Below are 22,684 nucleotides of genomic sequence, written 5' to 3'. Positions count from 1 at the left end.
AAGTGTTCCTGCTGTGAGCTTTTATTGGTCCTAGGATGTCTTCCCTCCTTCCCTGGAGCTGTCCAGCCTCTAGGGAAACAAAACTGACCAGAAGAAACAGATACTGACCAAAGGAGAGGAATTACAGTTCTTTCTTTCCCTGCAGCATGTAAGCTAATCACAAAGGATCAAACTCTCAGAACCTTGCTGAGATTTGGCTGGGATAATATACTTGGGGCTGGTCCTGCTTTGAACAGGGGGTTGGACTAGATGACCTCCTGAGGTCCTTCCAGCCCTAATTTTCTATGATTCTATGATTGACTGTTGACAGAGCACTGGCATCCTCTGTCAGCATTTTCTCTCCTTTGGAGGCCTCTTCTCCCAGGTCACTCCCTCTCCCAGCCTGCCTAAGAGTGATCAATGTTTGTTGTCATGGCAGGTCCAAACAGCTCCATGCATATGAAGAGGCTGGTGAGGCTCACCCTTTCCTTCCACTCTAGGATGCCAGCTCTGAAGTCACTGGAAGTGTAAGGAATGGTCCCCTCCCCCTAAGCCCTTAACAGGGCTTTGTAGCCTCTGGGAGGGGCTATATTTAATTGAACTCTTGTATGAGTTTCATCTTCCATCTCAGCAGGTTGGTAGAACCCTTGTGCCAACTCTGGCTGGGGTCCTAGCTGGTTAACCCTGGCTATGTGCCTAGTCTGAGCAATTTCAGCTCTTATGTTCTCTTAGAGACATTTGCTGCTGGCCTTGGGCTTCAGCTCTCTGTCATCTGGATTTGATTAATCCTTTCCAGTCTCCAAATTCAGGCAGGCAAAGCACAGATCTCAAGGTCATGAGGACAGGGCACCTGCACAACCTCATTTCCCTCCAAACTCTGTCCTAGCAGGAGAATAATAGTGTGTCACCCTCCAGTTCTCAGCCAAATTTCAGGTTCTTTCACAAGACAAGGCATCCTGGGAAGCCATGCTTAGAGTAGTCTGGATAGGGAATGGGGAGGGAGAATGCCTCAGGAAGGCCAGGTCTGGACAAATCCTGCTCAATCAAATGGAGGCAATGTAGAAAGGAAGGTGCTATTGACTTGGGTCTGTGCTGGATAGTTTTGAAGACTCCCTCACTCTGGAACTCGTAAAGGCACCACCCAGACATAGCCCAGGTGTGACAGTACCAAACCAGCAACTAAGGTGTCTCTCAGTTTCCAGAGACCACAGCATCTATCAGAAAGCAGAGCTAGTTTTTCTACCATATCTCAAAGGTCTTCATGGAATGATGGGCATAAATCCTGGCTGGGCTTTTGAAGTGACAGGACTGTGAGATGTGTACAAATCACTGCTTTTATGGGGACCCAAGGAAAGAGCCCAACTTGCCCTGAAAGACAGCATAATCTTTCCCTTTGTTTCCACATGTCCCTCAAACAGCCTAACTGCTCCTGAGGAGACATGGTTCAAAGCCCCAAAATGCCCTTTATAGTCAGTTGGCTCTGCATGGACAATGGGGTTGCTTCTCACAGCTGAATTGGGCCCAGCTCCTTGCTGAAAGTGTGGAGGGTTTTCATCCCCACCCTTTTCCTGGGGAGAGGGAGGAACAGGAAATGACAGGAGATTTCCAAAGTTCCAATCTGTTTATCTGGATGATCCTGCCCTGCTTCAAGCTGTCTTATCTGCTAGCTCCCAGGAAGAGCTCTCCTCTTCCCTTCCCATTCTTGTAACTAGTTCCTGTTGGCTATTTCCTAGGTGTGAAACCAAGTGTCGCAATGGGACGTATGGTGAGAACTGTGCCTTTGTGTGCAGCGATTGCTTCAACGGCGAGTGCCACTTTGAAACGGGCAGATGCCTCTGCCGGGCAGGCTCCCACGGCACTTAGTAAGTGACACTTTCTGTCTCATGCTCTTTGGAGCTGAGGCTGGGGGCACCTGGGCTGAATAAACGCATGAAGAGTTGGGTTCATGGTTAGGGTTATCTGCAATGTCCCAGGAGAGGAAAGTATGGGGAACCTGGAGGAATGTGACAATCTGCCCTGTTATCCTTTAGCTCAAGGGTGTCAAACTCATATTGTTCTGTGGGCCTTATTCCCTGCTTTGCAGGTATATGTGGGAAGCACCTGCTGTACTACAGTGGACTCTGTCCATTGTGCAGCCACAGCTACCAGAAGGCCAATTTTTGCCATGGATCTAAAAGCCATGGTAAGAAGCTCCACCATCATGATCAGAGCTGCTGCTCTGCGAGGAGTGTCAGCGGTCTCTATTGTAGCTGCCACTGCTCACCCCCATCACCAAGTGTTACTGGTGATTCCCGTGGCCACTATCAACAGGAAACAGTAAATATGACAGTGGCTGCAGTAGGTGCCACACCAGTACCTCCCTCTGCAGGGAAGCTGACCAGGGGACACAAATGCCACCAGCAGGCAACTCCTGCTCTTCCATTCTGGTCCAGGGAAAAGATGGTGGGCTATATGATCCACCTCTGCAGGGCATATCTAGCCCATGGGCCATATGTTTCACACCCCTGCCTTGAATAACTGGCTTTGGAATTTACAGAATATACTTAGAGTGTGTCCCTGTGTGCGTGTGTGATTATTGTTCACTTCTGACGTATTTTGAGGGGAAGGAGGGCATACTGTGTCTCATATCAAACAAGTTCTCAGTATATCACCACAAAGTTATCTTCCCTTCTGGTTTCTAGTGGCTTGCACCTCATGAATGAAAATATCCTGTGCCTGCTTCCCATTTTCAGGGCACTTTTCTATTGCAGTCAGAGCATTATAATTTTTACTTCCATGAACTGACCTTTCCAAGCTGCAGCATATTTATCCAGACATTGAAACAGATGTTGCTAAACCAAACACCTGAATTTTGCCTAACTTCTTATAGTTATGCTGGTTTTCCCTATCAGATCCTGTAGTAGAGTAACTATGATGAAAGGGATTAATTGGTAAAACAGTATCTTGCCTTCCCTGCAGGCTGTAATGCCTGTGGTAGCAGGGGACTGGACTTAAATGAACCAGCCCTGTATTCTCATTGCCATTCCAAAGATAGCTTATTATTATACATTCATTATCACTCTTAATTCACATCATGATATTTTCATGCATAATATATAACCCTGGAAAGCTAAATCTGTACACCAGTCACTTTTATCCACAGAGGGTGGGAATTCTTGTGATCATTCATACATCCAAAAAAAAAAAAATCACGGAGGTAAAACCAAGCCAAAGTGTCTGAAGTCTTTGTGAAAAGGAATTCTAATGTACATATTCTGACAGTAATGTCATATTTATCTCTCAAACTTAAACAGGTGGTTCCTGGTCAAAATGGAAAGCCTGTAGTTCTGAGAGTCAGATACAAGAAATCAAGGTTTTAATTCTGTTGTTTGATTGCTTTGCTTTCTGTAGATTCTCGTATTGAGGGGTCTGCTTTTGATCAGAGTCCTGATAGTTGGTATAAATCACAATGCACTTTTGGTAATTGGATGCATACATACTAGAGCTATTTGGGAATTTTTCAATAAAGCAGTTTTTGATTAAAAATGTCAGTTCAACAAAACTAAAACTTTTTCACAGTAATGTACTAATTGAGGCAAAGTTTTATTTGGTCCCAGATGGCATTGCTGGTCAAAATGAGATAGACATCCCAAAATAGCAAATAACTTTGTGGTTAGGGCACTCGGTCTAGGATTCCTGATGTGGAGCAGGGACATGAACATGGATCACCCACCTCTCAGATGAGTGCTCTAAGATTTCTAGTTAGGTGGATGTTGACAACAAAGAGCTGTCTTTCCCTCTCTCTTTCTGTTATTTGGTTGGTTGGTTGTTGTTTTTTTTCCTGGACTTACACCTACTGATCTTCTAGCTATGGTAGTTCCTTCTTGCTTTCAATTTATGTCTTTGGCCTGCCTGGGCATTTCCCACATTCTTATTTGGCTGCTTTTTGATGTGGCAGACTGTCTTCTTAAAATCATCAACACTGTGTCAGCAAACCCACTCCTGAGCCCCACCAGCAATATCTGCTGGAATTGTTCTAGAGTTATCAATTCCATGATTTTGGTGGCCAAGCAGGACTCTGTTTTCACTCACTGGGTGCACAAGTCTTTGAGGCGCTGTGTAACTGCTTGGGGCTGAGAATCCAAATTAAATGCCTCTTCCCATAAATAGTGCTGGTGTTCCTCTCCAGTAAGCCCCATGTGGTCTAAGATGGCAACCTTGAGGTTGTCATGCTCATAGAATCATAGAAAGTTAGGGCTGCAAGTGACCTCAAGAGGTCACCTACTTCAGCTCCCTGCTCAAAGCAGTATCATCCCCAGCATGCCCCCAGCAGCCTGGGGGGGGCATGGAGGTGGTGGGAACATGGAGGTGGTGGCAGGAACATGGTGGTGGTAAGCAGGGGAGCTCCTGCAGCCGCCACTGGCATTTTTGGTGGTGGCGGCCAGCAGGAACCACAGACCACCTGCAGACGCTGCCAGCGGTGGCAGGGAGGCGAGTGGTAACCGCCCACAGGCGCTGTTGACACTGTTTTTTGCACCCTTTTTGCAGGGGGTGCACCGCCATGCTCAGGGGGTGCACATGCACCCGTGTGCACCCCGTATGTATCACCCCTGTCCCCAACTATATAATTCCAGCCAGGGCTGTCGAGCCAGGCCTTAAAAACCTCCAAGGATGGAGATTCCACCACCTCTCTAGGTAACCTGTTCCAGTGCTTCACCACCCTCATAGTGAGAGAGTTTTTCCTCATATCCAACCTGAACTTTCCTTGCTGCAACTTGAAACCATTGATCCCTGTTCTGTCATCTGCCACCACTGACAACAGTCTAGCTCCATCCTCTTTGGAACCACCCTTCAGGTAGTTAAAGGCTGATGTTGCTAACAAATCCCCTCCCAGTCTTATCTTCTGCAACCTAAATAAGACCAGTTCCCTCAGTCTTTCCTCATACGTCATGTGCCACAGCCCCCTTACCATTTTTGTTGCCCTGCACTGGACTCGCTCCAACTTGTCTACATCCTTTCTAAGGTGGGTGGCCCAAAACTTAACACAGTGCTCTGGATGTGGCTTCATCAATCCAGAATAGAGTGGAATAATTACTTCCCTCAATCTGCTAGCAACACTCCTACTAATGCTACCCAGTATGCTGTTAGCCTTCTTGGCAACAAGGGCACATTTCTGACTCCTATCTGTCTTACTGTCCACTGTAGCCCCCAGGTCCTTCTCTAGAGAGCTGCTGCTTAGCCAGGCTGTAGCAGTGCATGGGATTCTTCCACCCTAAGTGCAAGACTTTACACTTGTCCTTGTTGAACCTCATGAGATTTTTTTTGGCCCAATCTTCCAACTTGAGTGTTAACTCAAACAGAAACCCAGGTCTCCTTTCCCTGAGAAGAAAGAACAGGCAAAAGGCTGAACAGTGCTACTAAGTCTAAAATATCTGATAGCTTAGCAAAGTCCTCCTGGCCAGGAGCCCCAGGACCTGGTTCTGCAGCTGGGAATGGAAGAGTAGGAGAACATGAACTGGTTCTGATGAACATACTGTGAGACTGGTCAACAGTGTCTCTTACTATATATACTATTACATGCCACAAATTTGTGATCTTCCTTGGTAACATTACCTGAAACTGTAGAAGGTCCAAGAAACCCTCAATGACTCTGTTTGGCAACTGAAATGGGAAATATGCAGGATGCAGCTCAACTCCTGATTGGTAGTCATCTTGGGGGAGAACCTGACTATATCTCAGCAAGTGGAGGCAAAGAGGCCTGCCCAGATATGTTCACAGCCAAACCTGGAAGAAGCACCCAGACTGGTTTTGAGATAATACAATGACCAGAGTGTTCCATTCTAACGGGGTTCTCCAGAATCCCAGAGCAATTACAGGAAACTGAAAGAAGCACAGAGTATGCTGGATATGAAAATGATTGAAATGAATAGAGTAGTCCAGTCATATTGGTTCCCAAACCAGACAAGATGACCTGGTTTTGCATTGATTCCTGGAAGTTAAATGTAGTATTGAAGTCTGAGGCATACCTGATGCCCTGGATTGCTGAATTGCTACAGTGGCTGAGGAAGGTGAAATATATAACAACACTGAACTTAACAAAGGCTTATAGGGAGTTCCTCTTGGCCCCAGGGTTCCAGGAGGTAACAGTATTCATGACACCTTTGGGAGCTGTATTGATTTTGAGACCTCCCCTTCAGACTCCATAGTGCCACAACCACCTTCCAGCAGCTAGGTACTACAGCAAGGTACTGCAGCCACATTGAGAGTATGCTGCTGCATACTTTAATGATGTAGTCACAGTCACAAGTACCTGGGAGTAAACTCTCCAGTAGGTCAGGACAGTGCTACAGTCACTTCAGGCTGCAGGCCTTATGGCAAATCCAGCAAAATACTAGCTCAGCTATGCTGAAACTAGACATCTGAGATATGCTTTAGGCAATGGAGAGATTAGACCCCTCATTGATAAATTGCAGGCTTAAGTAGAAGCTCCTGTACCCAAAACAAAAAAGCAATTGAAGTCTTTCCTTGGGTTATTACTGGCACTTTGTTCCACATTTCTCAATGACTACTTTATTAACAGACAAACTGCTCAATAAGGCCTCAGCATGTGCAGGAACATTTGGAGAAATAAAATGGAAAAATGGATATAATGTACTGCTCTAGTACTGCACTGTGTGGTCTTTGACCATAGGTTTGTTTTACAGATGGGTGCCTAAAGGCAAGGCTTGGGGTCAGTCTCTCTCTGGTATTACTGGTATCTTCTGGGGGCCCCTTTCATCCTTGTTACCAATCATATCACTTTGACTGAAAAGCAGTGTGAGATGCCAACCCCAGACTGACATGCTGTTCTTGGCTTTACAGCCTTCCTCTGTTTGAGATATATCATTGACCAGGATCTGCACGTGCCAACACGGACAACTTCTTACAAGAAGGTGGGGGGCTAAATTCAGAAGCGTGCGTGTCAGACTCAGCCCTGAGGTATCAGAGAGATATAACAGGGTTACATCCATCCCCCTAAGAGAGGGTGGCCAGCCCTGTTGAGTAGCCACAGCAATGGGGGAGCTGCTGATAGGGAGTGACTCATTGGGAGTTTAAAGCCACAGAGAAGAGAGCAGAAAGATGACTGTGGTGGAAGTTTGCAGGGAAGGAGTCAGTTGTGATTGGAAGAGCTTGCTACAGTGAAGAGCCAGGCTGGTGTGCCAAGCTAAGGGGCTTTTGTCTGTGTGCCCACAACAGGCCATTACTATTTATTTTTTATTTTCTTATTACATAGTTATTTGCAATGTAAAAACTGCATTGGAGCTGGGAGGAGTGGCTGAGGAGCTCCTCAGGGAGCAGAGCTGCCTGCCAATGCCAGTAGGCTAAGCAACTTGCTTTCAAGATCAATGTTGTCACTTATTGCTGGCACTGGGGTCACTGCTGCCATTCTTTAGCACTAGGGGGTACTGCTGGAGACCACTGCCCCACTGCTGCTGCTCCACACCTCCACTGGGAGTAACTGTTTCCCATCACCACTCTGCTTCTCCTTATCACCACTGGGTATTGCCACTCGTTCCCATTGCTGCTGCTGCTCACCCCTAGCACTTTGCTGCCACTGCTACTCAGCACCGCTACAAGGAATTACTGAAGATGATTGACATGCTGCTTCTCTTCTGGTTCTTTATACAAGCTTGATCTTTTGTACCCTAACAAGTTCAAGTTATAAAATATTCAGCAAGTTCAAAGTATTCAGCTTTTTTAGGACCTAGTGGGTACGTATACACATTCATTAATGCACAGTGATTACTGCACATAAATATAGTACTTGTATAATCAAGTACTAAATGAATTCACAGTAACTGGGGTTACTGCATAGTAGTGCTGGTGCACATCTTTTTAGTAACACTACTGCATAGTAGCTTAATAATACTGTGCAATACTGTATTAGCACTATTTATGCTGTGATGCGCTACTGCACAGTATTATTAGGCTACTGTGCAGTTAGCGTCTTGTGTAGACATGCCCAATGGGTAGTAGATGTTACTCCAAAACCACTAGAGGGAAATATACCCAGCAGGCCTTCTACCCCAAGCCTTTTCTTTTGCTTTGTAAGGTCACTCCACTGCAGACCTCTGCATGGGGAGTACTTGGTGGGTAACCTTTGCTCAACTTTCCCTTACAGCATTTGAACACAAAGAATGGGTTTACTTGCTCCTTTACATTTAAACATGTTTATCCCAATACACCTGAAAGAGGCACAAATAGTTCATGCCCCATCCTTCTTTAGCGATCCTTCACAGTCTTCCATGATTGTATCAGCCATCTTCAGACCCACAGATGAGGAGACCAATCCAAGATTGACAGACTTGCAATTTAAGCATGTGTTTCTGTATAGGGTGGCTAGCTCCAGATTATTGATTCAGCCCATGGCACACTGTTTCTGCCACTCCTGCTTTTCTGTCTTTTGTTGTCATTATAAGGTTTCAAAGTACTGAAATCCTTGCAGCAGAAACTTTCTCCATTTGGGGCAGTCCTGGGCGATAGTCTCCCATGAGATTATATCAATGTTGCATTTTTTCAAGTTGGCTTCAAGGATGTCCTTGAAGTACTTTCTCTGCCCTTATCTTGAGTGTACACCTTAAATGAGCTGAGAGAATAAAACTTTATTCAGAAGTCTGGAGGCAGACATCTGGATGATGTGCCTTGCCCAGCAAAATTGATGTTGGATGATCATCACCTCAATGCTTGTGGTGTTTGCTTGTGAGAGGACGCTAACATTGGTTCATCATCTTCCCAGTGGATTTGAAGAATCTTCCACAGGCAGTGTTGATGGTATTTCTCCAACAACTTGAGATGTCTCCTGTATGTTGTCCGTGTCTCAGCCCTGTGCAATAAGGTGGGGATCACAATTGCTTGGTAAACCATGAGCTTGATTTCATATCTGATGTCGTTATCTTCGAACACCCATTTCCTCTGGCATCCAAAGACTGCACTTGCATTTTTAAGGTGATGGTGGATTTCTTCATTGAAGGGGGCAAGAGTGCTCAAAAGCCCCCATGGCTCACCAAAGGCATTCAGGAATGTCTGAAAGCTAAAAAGGAGGCGTACACGCAGTGGAAGGGAGGGGCCATCACCAAGGAGGATTACACCTCCATTGCTCGAGACTGTAGGCGGGCTGTTAGGAAGGCTAAGGTGGAGACAGAACTAGGACTAGTGACCAGGATCAAAGATAACAAGAAGTCATTTTTTAAATACATAGGGAGTAAAAAGAAGGCACAGGGTAATGTGGGGCCCCTGCAGGACACACTTGGCAATCTGATGGTTGCACCAGACGATAAAGCTGACCTCTTTAACAAATTCTTTGCCTCCATTTTTCTGAGCAGGGACTGGGACATCTCCCCCACTGGGATTCCAGATGGACTTGGGAGAGGCACTGCCAGGCCTTGGGTCAGGGAGGACCTAGTTGGGGAACTTCTGGTGGGGCTGGACATGTTTAAATCAGCAGGTCCAGATGATCTCCACCCCAGGGTGCTGAGGGAATTGGCAGGGGTCATTGTGGGGCCCCTGGCACGGCTTTACAAGCACTCGTGGTGCTCTGGCCAGGTGCCAGAGGACTGGAAAAAAGGCGAATATGGTCCCCATTTTCAAAAAAGGGAGGAAGGAGGACCCAGGTAACTGGAGGCCCATTAGTCTTACCTCAGTCCTGGGGAAGCTCTTTGAGAAAATTATCCAGGAGCACATCTGTGAGGGACCAGCAGGGGAGATTATGCTCAGGGGCAACCAACATGGGTTCATTAGGGGCAGGTCCTGTCAGACCAACCTAGTTGCCTTTTATGATCAGGTCACAAAATACTTGGATGCAGGTGTTGCAGTGGACATAGTCTCTCTGGACTTTAGGAAAGCCTTTGACACTGTCTCTCACCCCATTCTCATTAAAAAACTAGGCGACTGTGGCATTAATGCCTACACAGTCAGATGGGTCACAAATTGGCAAGAGGGCCACACCCAGAGAGTGGTGGTGGGTGGGTCATTTTCGACCTGGAGGGATGTGGGCAGTGGAATCCCCCAGGGCTCAGTGCTCAGGCCCATACTGTTCAATATATTTATCAGCGACTTGGACCAGGGGGTGAAAAACACCTTGTTCAAATTCACAGATGACACTAAGATGTGGGGAGAGGTGGACATGCTAGAAGGGAGGGACAGGCTACAACTAGATCTGGACAGGTTACAGGGGTGGGCAGATGAGAATAGGATGGGATTCAATACTGACAAGTGCAGGCTACTGCACCTGGGGAGAAAGAACCAGCAGCATACCTATAAGCTGGGGAACTCCCTTCTTGTCAGCACAGAGGCAGAAAGGGATCTTGGAGTCATTATTGATTCCAAGATGAACATGGGCTGCCAATGTGAGGACGCGGTCAGTAAGGATAACTGCGCCTTGTCATGCATCCACAGATGCATCTCAAGCAGGTCCAAGGAGGTGATCCTCCCCCTCTATGTGACATTGGTCAGGCTACAGTTGGAGTATGCATCCAGTTTGGGCACCGCACTTCAGGAGGGACGTGGATAGCATTGAGAGGGTCCAGAGGAGGGCCACTCGCATGGTCAGGGGGCAGCAGGGCAGGCCTTACGAGGAGAGGCTATGGGACCTGAACCTGTTCAGCCTTCAAAAGAGAAGGCTGAGAGGGGATCTGGAAGCCATCTATAAACTTACCAGGGGGGACCAGCAGAGAATGGGAGAGGCCCTGTTCCCCCAAGCACTACCTGGAGTAACTAGGAATAACAGCCACAAGTTGATTGAGAGTAGGTTCAGGCTAGACATCAGAAGGCACTAGTTCACAGTCAGGGCGGCTAGGATCTGGAACCAACTTCCAAGGGAAGTGGTGCTTGCTCCTACCTTGGGGTCTTCAAAAGGAGGGTAGATAATTACCTAGCCGGGGTCATTTGATCCCAACATCCTTTCCTGCCCATTGCAGGTGGTTGAACTTGATGATCTGCTTAGGTCCCTTCTGACCCTACCAACTATGAAACTATGTCAACCTTCTGCTAAAAATGGCTTCTGAGGTACAGGAAATATTTATCATTCTCCAGAGTCTCACTGTGCAGCTGAATGACCAGAGCTGGGGACTGTTCATTAAAAGCTGGTTGATGGAGGGCCTTAGGATTCTGAATGTTAAGCATGAATCCCATTGTTTTGTATGCCTTGGTAAAGTCATCAACAATTGCCTGAAGGTCTGCTTCTGAGTGAGCTGCATCATCAGCCTACTGGAATTTGATGACTGAGGTTGGAGTAGTCTTGGTTTTGGCTTGAAGTCAGCTGAGATTAAACAGATTGCCATCTATTCAAAAGTTTAGCTCCACTCTGACTGGAAGATTGTTGGTGGTCAGATGTAGCATTGTGGTAAGGAATATCCAGAAGAGTATTGGAGTGATGATGCAGTCTTACTTAACTCCTGACTGAACCTCAAAGGGATCTGTGATAGATCCATTGCTGAGAACCACCACTTGCATGCTGTCATGGAGCAGGAATAGGATGGTGATGAATTTCGGTGGGCATCCATACTTCAGAAGGATCCTCCGTAGTGTTTCTTGGTTGAGAGAGTCAAAGGCTTTCATGCCATGTAGAAAGGTTTATGTTCCCAGCATTTTTACTGCAGCTGGTAAGCAGTGAAGATCATGTCAGCTGTATCTCTTGACACGCTAAACCCACACTGCGATTCCGGGAGGAACTCTTCAGAAAGTGGAAGATGATTCAGGAGGTTCTCACAATAATCTTTCCTGTGGTGGACAGGAATTTTCACAGTTGTAATTGTCTCCTTTCTTGAAGATTGTCAAAATCATGGTATCCATGAGGTCACCTGGGATTTCCTCATCATTCCAAATCCTTAAGATGAGGGCATGGAGCTGTGATATGAGCTCCTTTTCCCCCTGCTTGAAGATTTTGGCAGGGATTGCATCAGTTCCAGATGCCTTGCTCTTCATTTGCTTGATGGATTTCTTCACCTCATCAAGGGTTGGAGGGATTCCGAGATCGTCTCTGACCAGGTGTTGCAGGATGGAGCTGAGAACACTCTTGTTAACAACAGAGTATTAATCGAGAAGGTCTTCAAAATGCTCCTTCCAGCATGCATTGAAGGCTCCCCTTTCCTTTATCAGGTCTCCTCCATCCTTAGATCTCAAGGGGGTTGGTCCCTGAGTGCTTGGCCATACATGGGTTTGGTGGCATTGAAAAACATATGCATATCTCCTTCACCTTGTCTTTCCACCATCTGTTCTTCATATTACGGGTCCTCCTTTGGACCTCTGCCTTGGCTTGTTGGTGATTTAATTTCTTTTGCATCGAGTTGATGTCATTCTGGCAAGTACAAAAGGCCTTGTGCTTGTGGTCCCAACTCTTGGATCTCCTGATCATTCTCATCAAACCAGTCTTGATGTTTCCTAGTAGAGAATCCAAGTGTCTCTTTTACAGGGGCTGATTACAATGAACTTGAAGGCACCCCAAGCACTGCTGACAACCACCCATCAATGTTGATTTAGATTTGTCAGTTTTTCATTGAGGCATTAGTGGAAGTGGTCTTGCTTGATTGGGTCCTTTAGTCCTTTGACATTGATCTTCTGTCAAGATTGCTTCTGCTTCAGCCATCATTTGGAAGCCAGTTTGAGTGACATGATTGAGCTAATGAGTCAGTGATCAGCCTATCAGTCATCAGCTCCTAGCATAGCTTGGGTGATGTGGTCATCTTTGTGATCCCAGGCATGGACAATGACGTAGCCAGTCAAGTGCCAATGCTTAGATTGCAGGTTTTGCCATGATGTCTTTTGCCTGCTTGTCTGGCAGAATGGGGTGTTGGTGATTGTGAGTCCATGTTCTTCACATTTGGTCAAGAGGAAGATGCCATTGGAGTTGACCTTTCCTACTCCTTCCTCGTTGATGGTTCTGTTTGACTCTGGCATTGAAATCACTGAGAAGAATAAGTCTATCTCCCTCCAGAATGTCAGAAATGACTTAGTCAAGGTTGGCGTAGAATTCCTCCTTGGTTTCAGGAATTGGTGTCAAGAGTCAGGGCATATATGCTGATGACAGTGGCTTGTTGGCTTCCTGCCCATTTAAGATAGAAAGTCATGAGGCAATCATTAATTCCTATAGGGAGCTCGTTGAGTTGGTTTATAAGTTCAATCTTGATGGCAAAACCAAATCTGTGAAGCTTGCTTTCTCCTTCCTGTTTACTCTTCCAAAAGAAGGTATAGCCTCCTCTATGTTCTGTGAGCTGTCCACCTCCCACTCACCAGATCTCACTCAGTGCAGTGATGTTGGTGTTGTGTTGCCTGAGTTCTTGAACCATAATTGTGGTGCAGTGCTCAAGGCATTCACTATTAGGATTATCCATGACAGTCTTGATGTTCCAGGTCCCAAAATTGATTATGTGTCTTCATTGATTTCAACCACAGTAAATGTGATCCCACTGGACATGGTTATTCAGTCAGGAAGATGGTAAACAGGCTATGTTTAAGGCATTTTTCTAGCCCCCTCCTCATGCGGGAGGAGCAGAGTGGACCCTGAAGAGGGCTGCTCAGTCACACTTACAACTGCCAAATCACATCCCTGCCTCATCTAAGTGCGAGATGACCTTCTTGTAACTGTCACCTTCATGCCAATTCACAACTCAGAGCTTGCAGACCTCACAATCCTGCTCCCATCTTCACTAGCTTGTTGCCAAAGGGCTTTAAAAATGTACTGTAAAAGCCATTTTCAGGGAAGGTGCCTGTGCATGATTTCTTTTATTGTGGAGAAACTGTTGCACATCAGTTTCCACACAGTTCTTGACAGAACAGGAGCTTAATCCAATGGCAAGGAGGCCAAAATAACTGGAGATCTTGTTCCACTGCAGCCTTCATAGGCGATGCATAGGGGGGGCACAGGGGAACACGTGCCCCCTCTGAGAGCACTGGTAACACCCCTGAGAGCAAGTGCTCCAGCTGATAGGGGGGCACAGAGAGTGCTCGTGCCCCCCCTGAAATTGTCTCCACTGGCGGCGGAAGTCCCGACATTTCTGCCGCTGCTGTGCCACTGGCACACTCAGTGACCAGTCGCTGGGGGACACCCCTCCCCACCCCAGTCGTGCCTCACTGGTGCCCCCACAGACTCAGGAGGCACCAGTCACCCGTGGCCGCCTTTGTCTGCCTTCACAACCATTTAGATTCTGACAACTTCTTCTGCCTGCTCTGCCATTGAGGGCTTGTAGATCCATGGTTGGGGGTTGGCCAGGTCTATTATAATGGTGATCTGTAGTCACCGTGTCATAGAACTGTCAAAGGATATATGTGGCTTTTCAGGAGGGAAAGCATTGCCATCTGCTGCTCCTACCACCTCCTGGTGGTGCTGCTTAGTCCGTGACTGCTTATTTGTCAGTTACCTCTACTTATTTCTCAGCTAACCTTCCCTGAAGATCATTCCTCTATCCACTACCTGTGGACACGCGGGGTAGCAGTACAGCTCTGCCACCCATAGAAATATGCCAGTAAGCGACAGACAAAGCTTGTCATGCAAAACAGAGATAATATAAGCAAGGTTATTTGCTTATTGCTGCTGTCTTACAGTCTTAACTTATTAAAGCAACTTGATTTAATTGCCTTGGATCAGAAATCATGGTTAAACTTACTTTTCCTGATCAGAGCAGCTCCAAATACAAACTAGTAAATATAAAATCTCTAAAATACTGCTTCCCTTGTCTAGCACCATCCACATGGAGCAGAGGAACAGAGACTTAGGGAAATGGTGGCTCCAAGCTCACTGTTGGACAATCAATTTTAAGTGAGAGTCAGGAGCTGTGCTCCTTTTCTCTTAGTGAAGCACCCTGTCTCTGAGGCCCTAGGTGGAGGGAGCTGAGAGGAATTTGTCCAATGGTAAGCTGAGAGAAGTTGTCAGAGATTGTGTGTTGTATCTCACTCAATACTGTGGGTAAGTGCACGTGTGGTTAGAGACAAATGAGATGTCTCTAAGGAGAAAACACTGTAGGTAAAAAGAATGGAAGGTCAACAATTGAATCTTGTGAGGTATGCCAGAGTTGAAAGAGTTGGAAACACTACTGGGTGCATCTACATGAGATGCGCAGTAGACTAATTCTACTTCACATTAGCGCATCATGACAAAACATCTGCTAACATGCTAATGTGCAGTAGAATTATTCTACTATGCATAAGTGTCACCAAAAAAAACGTGCACCCGTGCTACTGCATAGTAGTACTGGTTACTGTGTATTCAGTTAGTACCTGTTATTACAGGTACTGAACTGAATGTTCAGTAACCACAGTGCATTAATGAACGTGTAGGTGCACCCACTCAGAGGTAGAGAAAGAGAGACTGGAGTGCCAAGTGTTATTACCATGCTACAGGAAGTAGAGACACATATGCATCTGTGAAGGCTGTTCAGGATGCATTCCAGTAGATCAAGGATGCCCCAGAAATTGCCTGCAGACCCTGTGCTGGTCAAAGTGGATAAAACAGGACCTCACTCAGCTTCTTCAGTCTTTAGAGAGTAAGTATAGGCAGTAGGCTGAGGCTAAGGCAGCATGTAGTCCATATCCTTAGTCATCCTTTGTGGCAGAATGTCACAGCATCTATACATGGGGACCATTTGTCTTGCTTGAGCCAAGTGCTTTGAGGCTCCTCATTTTGTAGGTCTGTGAAGTTAGGAGTTACTAGAGTAGATGCCATACATGCATGGCAGGCCATGCAGTTTTGGGACCGGGAATTAGATCCCTATCATGCCTTCCTTGGTGGTGCAGGTGGAACCCAGGCTCCCCCTGCATCGTCAAGATAAAACCCTATCAGCTGATTACCAATGTGGTCCCTGGCACCAGCGGACAATCAGCTTGGTGCACAGGGATCTATAAAACCATGTGTGATGCCCAACTGTAAAATCATGTATACTGGGCTCCCCATACACTGGGACCCCTCAAAACCTTACGTGCTGCACAGCTGGATGACACAGGATTTTGACAGGTCCCAGCTACGTGTTCAGTTTAAGGTGTGATACAAACAAGCCATATGCCATTATAGATAGAATAACTGTGGCTCATTTACTGTGTTATCACGCTTTAAATCAAGTTGCACATGTAGTCAGGTTGCTATTTAAGGTGTGGTTTCTCTGTTAATCACATCTTAAATGTAGTGTGTATCAGGAGTCTGAGACATGTAGACCTGATTTTTTAGAGACATAACATTATATAGCACTTTATATATTCAAAGAACAGCTGTCATAGACTTCATTTCTAGCTGCAAGTGCTCAGCACTTCTGCAAACCTCATCTAACGACCTCAGCTCATAAATCCAGGGAACACATGATAAAACACATAATTAGCTATTTGAAGTTTGGGTATTATTTGCCCAACAAGGGATAAAAACATAAGAAGAGCCATACTGGGTCAGACCAATGGTCCATCTAGCTCAGTATCCTATCTCCAGTGGGTGGCAGAGGTGGATGCTTTGGAGGGAGAACATTGAGTCAGATATATGTAGTGATTGATTCCTTACCCTTCCTGGCATCCACCATTGTTGGTTTAGAGATACCAAAGGAAACATCTCTCAACTCCTCGGTTCAATCGCTATTAATAGATGTATCATCCAAGAATTTGTCTAGTCTCTTTTTGAACCTGGCTATGCTATCTCCCTCTACCACGTCCTGTTACAATGAATTCCACAAGTTAACTATGTGTTGCATAAATAAGTATTTCCTCTTGTTTGTCTTAAGCCTGTTTCCTAATTTCAGTCAGTGCCCCTTACTTCTAATATTCTGGGACTTAGTGAGCAAGTTCCCTGCTCACTTGGCCCACACCCCTCATGATTTTATAGCCTTCTGTCATATCCCTCCTCAGCCTTCTCCTTTCAAGAGTTCTAGTCTTTTTAGTTTCTCCTGGTATGGCAGCTCCTCCATATCCTTACTCATCTTGGTTCCCCATTTTCTGTATCTTTTCTAATTCTACCACATCCTTTTGAAGATGCAGAGAGCAGAATTGCACGCAGTATTCAAGATGCGGACACACCATGGATTTGTATAATGATGTAATAATGTTTAACATTGTGTTTTCAATTCCATTCTTAATTGTGCCAAACATTTTTTTGCTTTTTTTTTTTTTTTTTTTTGTGGTCACCACTGCACATTGAGCTGACATTTTTAGAGAACTATCTACAATGACTCCAAGGTCTCAGCACCCAGCACCATGTATGTATAGTGGAGGTTATTTTTCCCCATGTGCTTTACTTTGCGCTTTTTGACATTGAAATTCATCTGCTGGTTTTTTTGCCCACTCACTTAGCTTGGCAAGATTTTTCTGTAGTTCCTCTCTGTCAGCTTGGGCTTTGACTACCCAGAATAATTTAGTGCCATCTGCAAACTTGGACATTTCACTGCATATCCCCATTTCTAGGTCATTGATGAAAATGTTGAATGATACTGGGCCCACCAGAGATCCCTGTGGGACCCCTCTTTTGTCACCTTGCCTTAAGAACCAGGGGGAAACTGGCTGTCCTCCCAAATGGAGAGCAAGCAAGAAGGATCAATATTGCCTTAAGGATATGTTTTAATCTTTCTCCAAATGAGAATCTTTTTAATTTTTTTCCAAATGAGAGTCCTTTCGTTCCTTAATAAATCCATTTATTGAGCATTACAGAACATCAACAACTGATGTGCATATAGATATAGTTTTAGCAAGCAACCAATTCAATTATATAGGTATATTACCAGTCCTATGAATACACTTCTCTGTCAGCTGGCCATGGGTTGTAGAGCAGGCAGGTTCCTTCAAGGGAGATCAGATATTTTCAGTCTTCATACACCATCAGGATTACGGAAGAAGATTTTTCCTTTTCAAGGTGGTGATAATTATAGTCCTTTAGTCATGTAGCCACCAATTAGGTAAATTTTTGTTTTTCATCAGCAGGTTTCTAGTTTTTATAAACATCCCATTTTGTGTCTTCCTCTTATCTATCTATCCTCACCTTGTACCAGGAACTGTCCTGCTTCAGGTATGGGTGAAATATGCGCTAATAAACCATTTTCTCAGAATCTTTGCAAAAAAATCAAGTTACATAATGATATTGCTTGCATGCAAGCATGTTAATTCCATAAATGAACTCATGCCAAAACTAGGCCTCATGGGCCTAACAGATCATTTTCAGTCCTGTCAAGCATCAAGAGGCTGAACTGTCTCCACACTTCGACCTTACTCCATCCTGAAAAGTGACTGTTTAGCCCTACCCTTCAGTTCCTGCCTTTTAACCATCTCTGTGTACAAAAGAGCCTTCCCTCCAATCCTGTGGCAATGCGGTTTTTTTAAAAGCCCTCAGTGAGGGACCTTACTGAAAGCTTGTTGAAAATCCAGGTGTATTATGTTAACTGGATCCCCTTTGTCTACAAGCTTGTTAACATCCTCAAAGAACTCCAGCAGACTGGTGAGGCAGGATTTCCCTTTACAAGAACCATGCTGGCTCTTCTTCACCATATTGTATGTGACTGCTGATTTTTTTCTTTATGTATAGATTCTACAACTTGCCAGGGATGAATGTGAGACTCATGGGTCTTTAGTTCCTAGGATCACATCTACAGCCTTTTTTGAATATGTGTAGGAGGATGGATAGGAAGTCTGCCAGAGGCAGAGATGCAATCCAGTGCTCCAGGATAGTATTTACTTCTCAGGCATGTGACTGTCCTTTCTTTTCTTGCACTTCCATGCCATGTTCACTACATACTTTCCACCTTCTCAGCAAATGAGGCAGAGTCCTGTAGACCGGAGGTGTCAAGCCTATAGCCTTTGGACTCGATCCAGTCTGTAGTGCCACTATCTGGCCAGCTGGCTACTGGCAGAGAAGGGAAGTTGACGGTATGGCTAGGGGTCTACTGCATAATTCAGAGCATCTGGGCCCCAGTGGATATGACCTTCAGCAGCAGGAAGGCAAGATAGAGCTGTGCTGACAGCTCAACTCAACATGTGCTTGCTTAGCCCATATCTGCTTGCCTTACCACTGCCAGCCCTCCACCACCTCATTCTCTAGTCCAGATCTGCTGCTAACCCATGCAACATTTGCTCTGGGACAGATCTTCCGCTATTGCTTCTACATACTATGTGTCATATCTGATGATCCTACCACAGTTGACCTATGCCTTTGGTTGGCTTGCAAGAAGCCCTGAATACCAGATCCATCTTGGGGCGTAGAGTGAATTTGACACCCCTGATATAGATGGTAGACTCCTTGTGATTTATTGTTTCTTTAAAAAAGCAAAAGAACAAATTTTAAATTCCATCTTGTAACAACATTGGACAATAGCAGCATGGAAATTTGTAGTCCCATTGTACTGATTTCTGCCATTTGAACCAATAGTAGAGGTGTAGCAAGGCAATTCTGTGCCCTGGCTAAGTGTAACACCTGAAGCAGTACCAGTATGGCCTGCATCAAGCTGGAGATATGATTGCAGGAAAACTCCCACTTAGCCCCAGAATGGAACATGCCTGGTGTGGACAGAATCAGTGAGGATTTTGTGCAAGGTCTAGCATATCTCTACTAAGCCTGTGCAAGCTACCCTTTTTTTCAGAGGCTCGTCACTTTGCTGAATGCAGGCAGATTTTCACGTGGATGGCAAAATATGCATATATGAAGCAAGCAGCATCTCAAACAAATTTCCAAAGCATGAAGACACTAGAGCTTCTCAGAGAAAAGGTCTCCAATATTTAACATGGGAAAACACTATTCCTTATACTTGTTCTCAACAAAGCTGTACCATGTTGGTTGAAATCTTCCTAAACAAATAAACCAAAGGCAGACATACAACATGGAAAATTTCAGCTCAAGCAGTTAAAAGTTTGGTATAGTTATAAGCTGGTTTTCTCTGTTTAAAAATAGCAAATTCTCTGATTAAAACACCCCAAATCTGCATTTTTCTGTGATTAAAATGAAACATCTATCTATCTATCTCAGTTGAACACAGCATTTTATTGATATATTTACAATTTTTAAGCAATTTGGAAGTCTACCAGTGCCTCAGTCACTATAATAAAATAAATTCTAAATACCTTTAAATGGTGTTTGATTTTGGGTTTTTATCATGGAAAATCAGAGCTTCACTCATCAGGATTCAGGTCTAGCTGCTGCTGTCTCTCACCCACTGCTTTGTGGTGCTGAGCAGCCCTGATATGCCAGTGCCTTGCCCATGCCATTGCCCCTCACTCCCAAGCCACATCCTCTTAGCCCTGCTGGTGCCCCTCACTACTGACCCACAGCTCCTTGGCCCTGCCAGAGCCCTTCACTCAAAATCTATAGCCCTCTGGCCCTGCCAGCACCCCTCACTCCCCACCCATAGCCCCCTGGCCCTGCTGGTCCCCTCATTCTTAACCCACAGCCCCCTGGGCCCTGCCAGTGCCCCTCACTCCTGACCCACAGCATCCCAGCCCTTCTGGTGCCCTTCACTCCTGAACCACAGCTCCCTGGCCCTGCTGATGCCCTTCACTCCCTACCCACAATGCCACATTCCCCCAGCCCTACTGGTGCCCCTTTCTCCCAACTGGCAGCCCTCTACCCTGCTCAAGTGCCCATCACTCCCAGCCCATAGCCCCCTGGCCCTGCCAGTGTGCTTCACTCCCCAACCTGCAGACCCACACCCCCCCACATCCCTACTGGTGCCCCTCACTCCCCTACCCACAGCCCCCTGCCCCCTCCCCAGCCTTGCTGGAGGGGTCCCACAGCTGCCAGGGCTATGGGGCCAGGGACCTGGGTCTTCAGCCCCCTGCCTCCCCTTCCCCACAAGGAGCACCTGAGCCCTGGCTGCCATTCATGGGAGGCAGTGGCTGCTGCGGCCAAAGCACAGTGCAGAGCCCAGCTCCCCCTCCCCCATAAGTGGCACAGCTGGAGTGGAGCCTGTGGGAGGGGTGGATGCAGGCTGCCCACTGAGGGCTTGGGGCTCCTTCCCCCAGGGCGGGACCCAGTGCAAGAGAACAGAGCAAGTTGCAGAGGCTCGATGCCACCACTGGGAGCCCTGCGCTGCCATAGCAAGGCACTCCTTGCCCACCCAGCAGCAGCAGAGGGCACAACTCTGCTCCGCCATCCCCTCTGCAGCCAGGCAGGCACTGGGCAACTCATCACGGTGGTGTGGGGCTCCTGGCAGTGGCACAAAGCCTCCCCAACCCACCCCACCCCACTCTGCCCTCCTATACCAGGTCCCACCCACTGAGCTGTGGTGGCCCCAAAGGGGAGGGCAACAGGGTGAGGAGCCCTGAGCCTGCAGTGGGCAGCCCACATCTGGCCCCACCCTGTGCACAAATCTAGCAGGCATGTGCTTCTCATGCCTTCCCCTAGGGAGTGTGCTCAGCTGCAGGTAGCCAGCCCCACCCCTGCCACCCTCTGCCCCCTGAAGAGTCACCCGCTCCCTAGCTGGGCCCTGCAGCTGCACATTCCTGCCCCAGGCCCCAAGCCTTATGCCCCACACACCGCCCCAGCTGGGCAGTGTCCCCAGCCCCAACCCTGTCCAGCTTCCTTTCTTCTTCCCTCACTATGGGGGCCTCAATCCTCTCTCCACCATGACTGAGCTGCAGGAGCTACTCTCCATGTTGCCTGGCTACCATATGCAGGTGCACATGGCAGCCAAGCAGCATGGAGAGCAGCTCCCACAGCACGCACACATGCATGTGGCACCCCCTGCCCGATCACCCTCCTCCTGCTCCCTCAGCCCCTTGCAGACTGGAACTCTACCAGCCTGCAAAGGGAAACCCGCTGTTTCCTGCATTTTTCTCCTTTAAAGGAGAAAATCTGCATTTTTCTCCTTGAAAAAAGAAAGTCCATGTTTTTACATGTTTTTCTGTGGCAAATGGGAAACCCAGATCCCTGGTTATAAGCAACTGAAAATAGGATCATATGATACCAGATGGTGCTTCCAATAGTCCTTGGAATATCACAAGGAACATCATCAGTTTAATCTCATTTTGGGTTTTCACATCTTGATATCTGATCTCCAACCCAGGTACTTTGAGTGCTTGAGGAAACCAGGCTGATTCTGTACTGGCTGGGCCAGTCACACAGTGTTATAACTGGTACATCCTGCCACATGAGCACAGAGCTTGGCTATAGGAAAGCTTTGGAAGTTTAAAAGCATAAAATGTTCTAAGTCCAGGCTATCCCAGGTGAGTCCCTTTGGGACCTGAAGGCAAGAACAGCAGCTGCTAGAAGCAAACTGGAATGTGCCAGCTGCAATCTGCCTAGTGGAGGCTGCCTGTAAATCTGTGCATGTTATCCTTTCTAAAGGAACTGAATCCATGGAGAAAGAAATGGCACCTAGGATGTTGTGGTGAAGGCAGGAGCAGAAGGTGAATTCCCCCAACCTTGTCCCAAGGAGATAAGTATGGGCTATTATAGTTCATGCTATAGATCCCAAATCAGGAGCAATGTAAGGCTTATGGGCAACTGAAAAGTGAGCCCCCAAATTGAATAGCTTCAGAAAAATTGTTCAGGGGAGAAGATATTCAAGGCAGATCATACTTAGAGAATCAACGGCAGAGTTTACTGGGAACTCAACGGAGGGAAAGACCACAGGACAAAGCAGATGCGGGGAGGAAGTGGGGTGGGGGGAGGGGGGAGGGAGAACTTACTTTCCATTAACTGACTTGTTAATGCAGGACTTACTTTCCATTAACTGGCAGAATTTACTTTCCATTGTAAGGAACTTACTTTCCATTTACTGGCTTTTTTCTAGCTTTTCCGTGT

At 46.5% G+C, this 22,684-nt stretch overlaps 1 protein-coding gene across 1 annotated transcript in view; it reads left to right on the top strand.

Annotated features, from left to right (window-relative positions):
- Nucleotides 1–22,684, top strand: part of SCARF2 (scavenger receptor class F member 2) — a 166,944-nt gene that overhangs the window by 41,441 nt on the left and 102,819 nt on the right. Inside the window, exon 6 of the mRNA XM_006029204.3 lies at nucleotides 1,713–1,841. Within this exon, the coding sequence (XP_006029266.2) occupies nucleotides 1,713–1,841 (129 nt within the window). The remainder of the gene's footprint in view (nucleotides 1–1,712; nucleotides 1,842–22,684) is intronic.

Source organism: Alligator sinensis, unplaced genomic scaffold, assembly GCF_000455745.1.
Source record: "Alligator sinensis unplaced genomic scaffold, ASM45574v1 scaffold953_1, whole genome shotgun sequence".
In the NCBI taxonomy this organism is placed as follows: Eukaryota; Metazoa; Chordata; order Crocodylia; family Alligatoridae; genus Alligator; species Alligator sinensis.
This window is presented reverse-complemented; position numbering and strand designations above follow the sequence as displayed.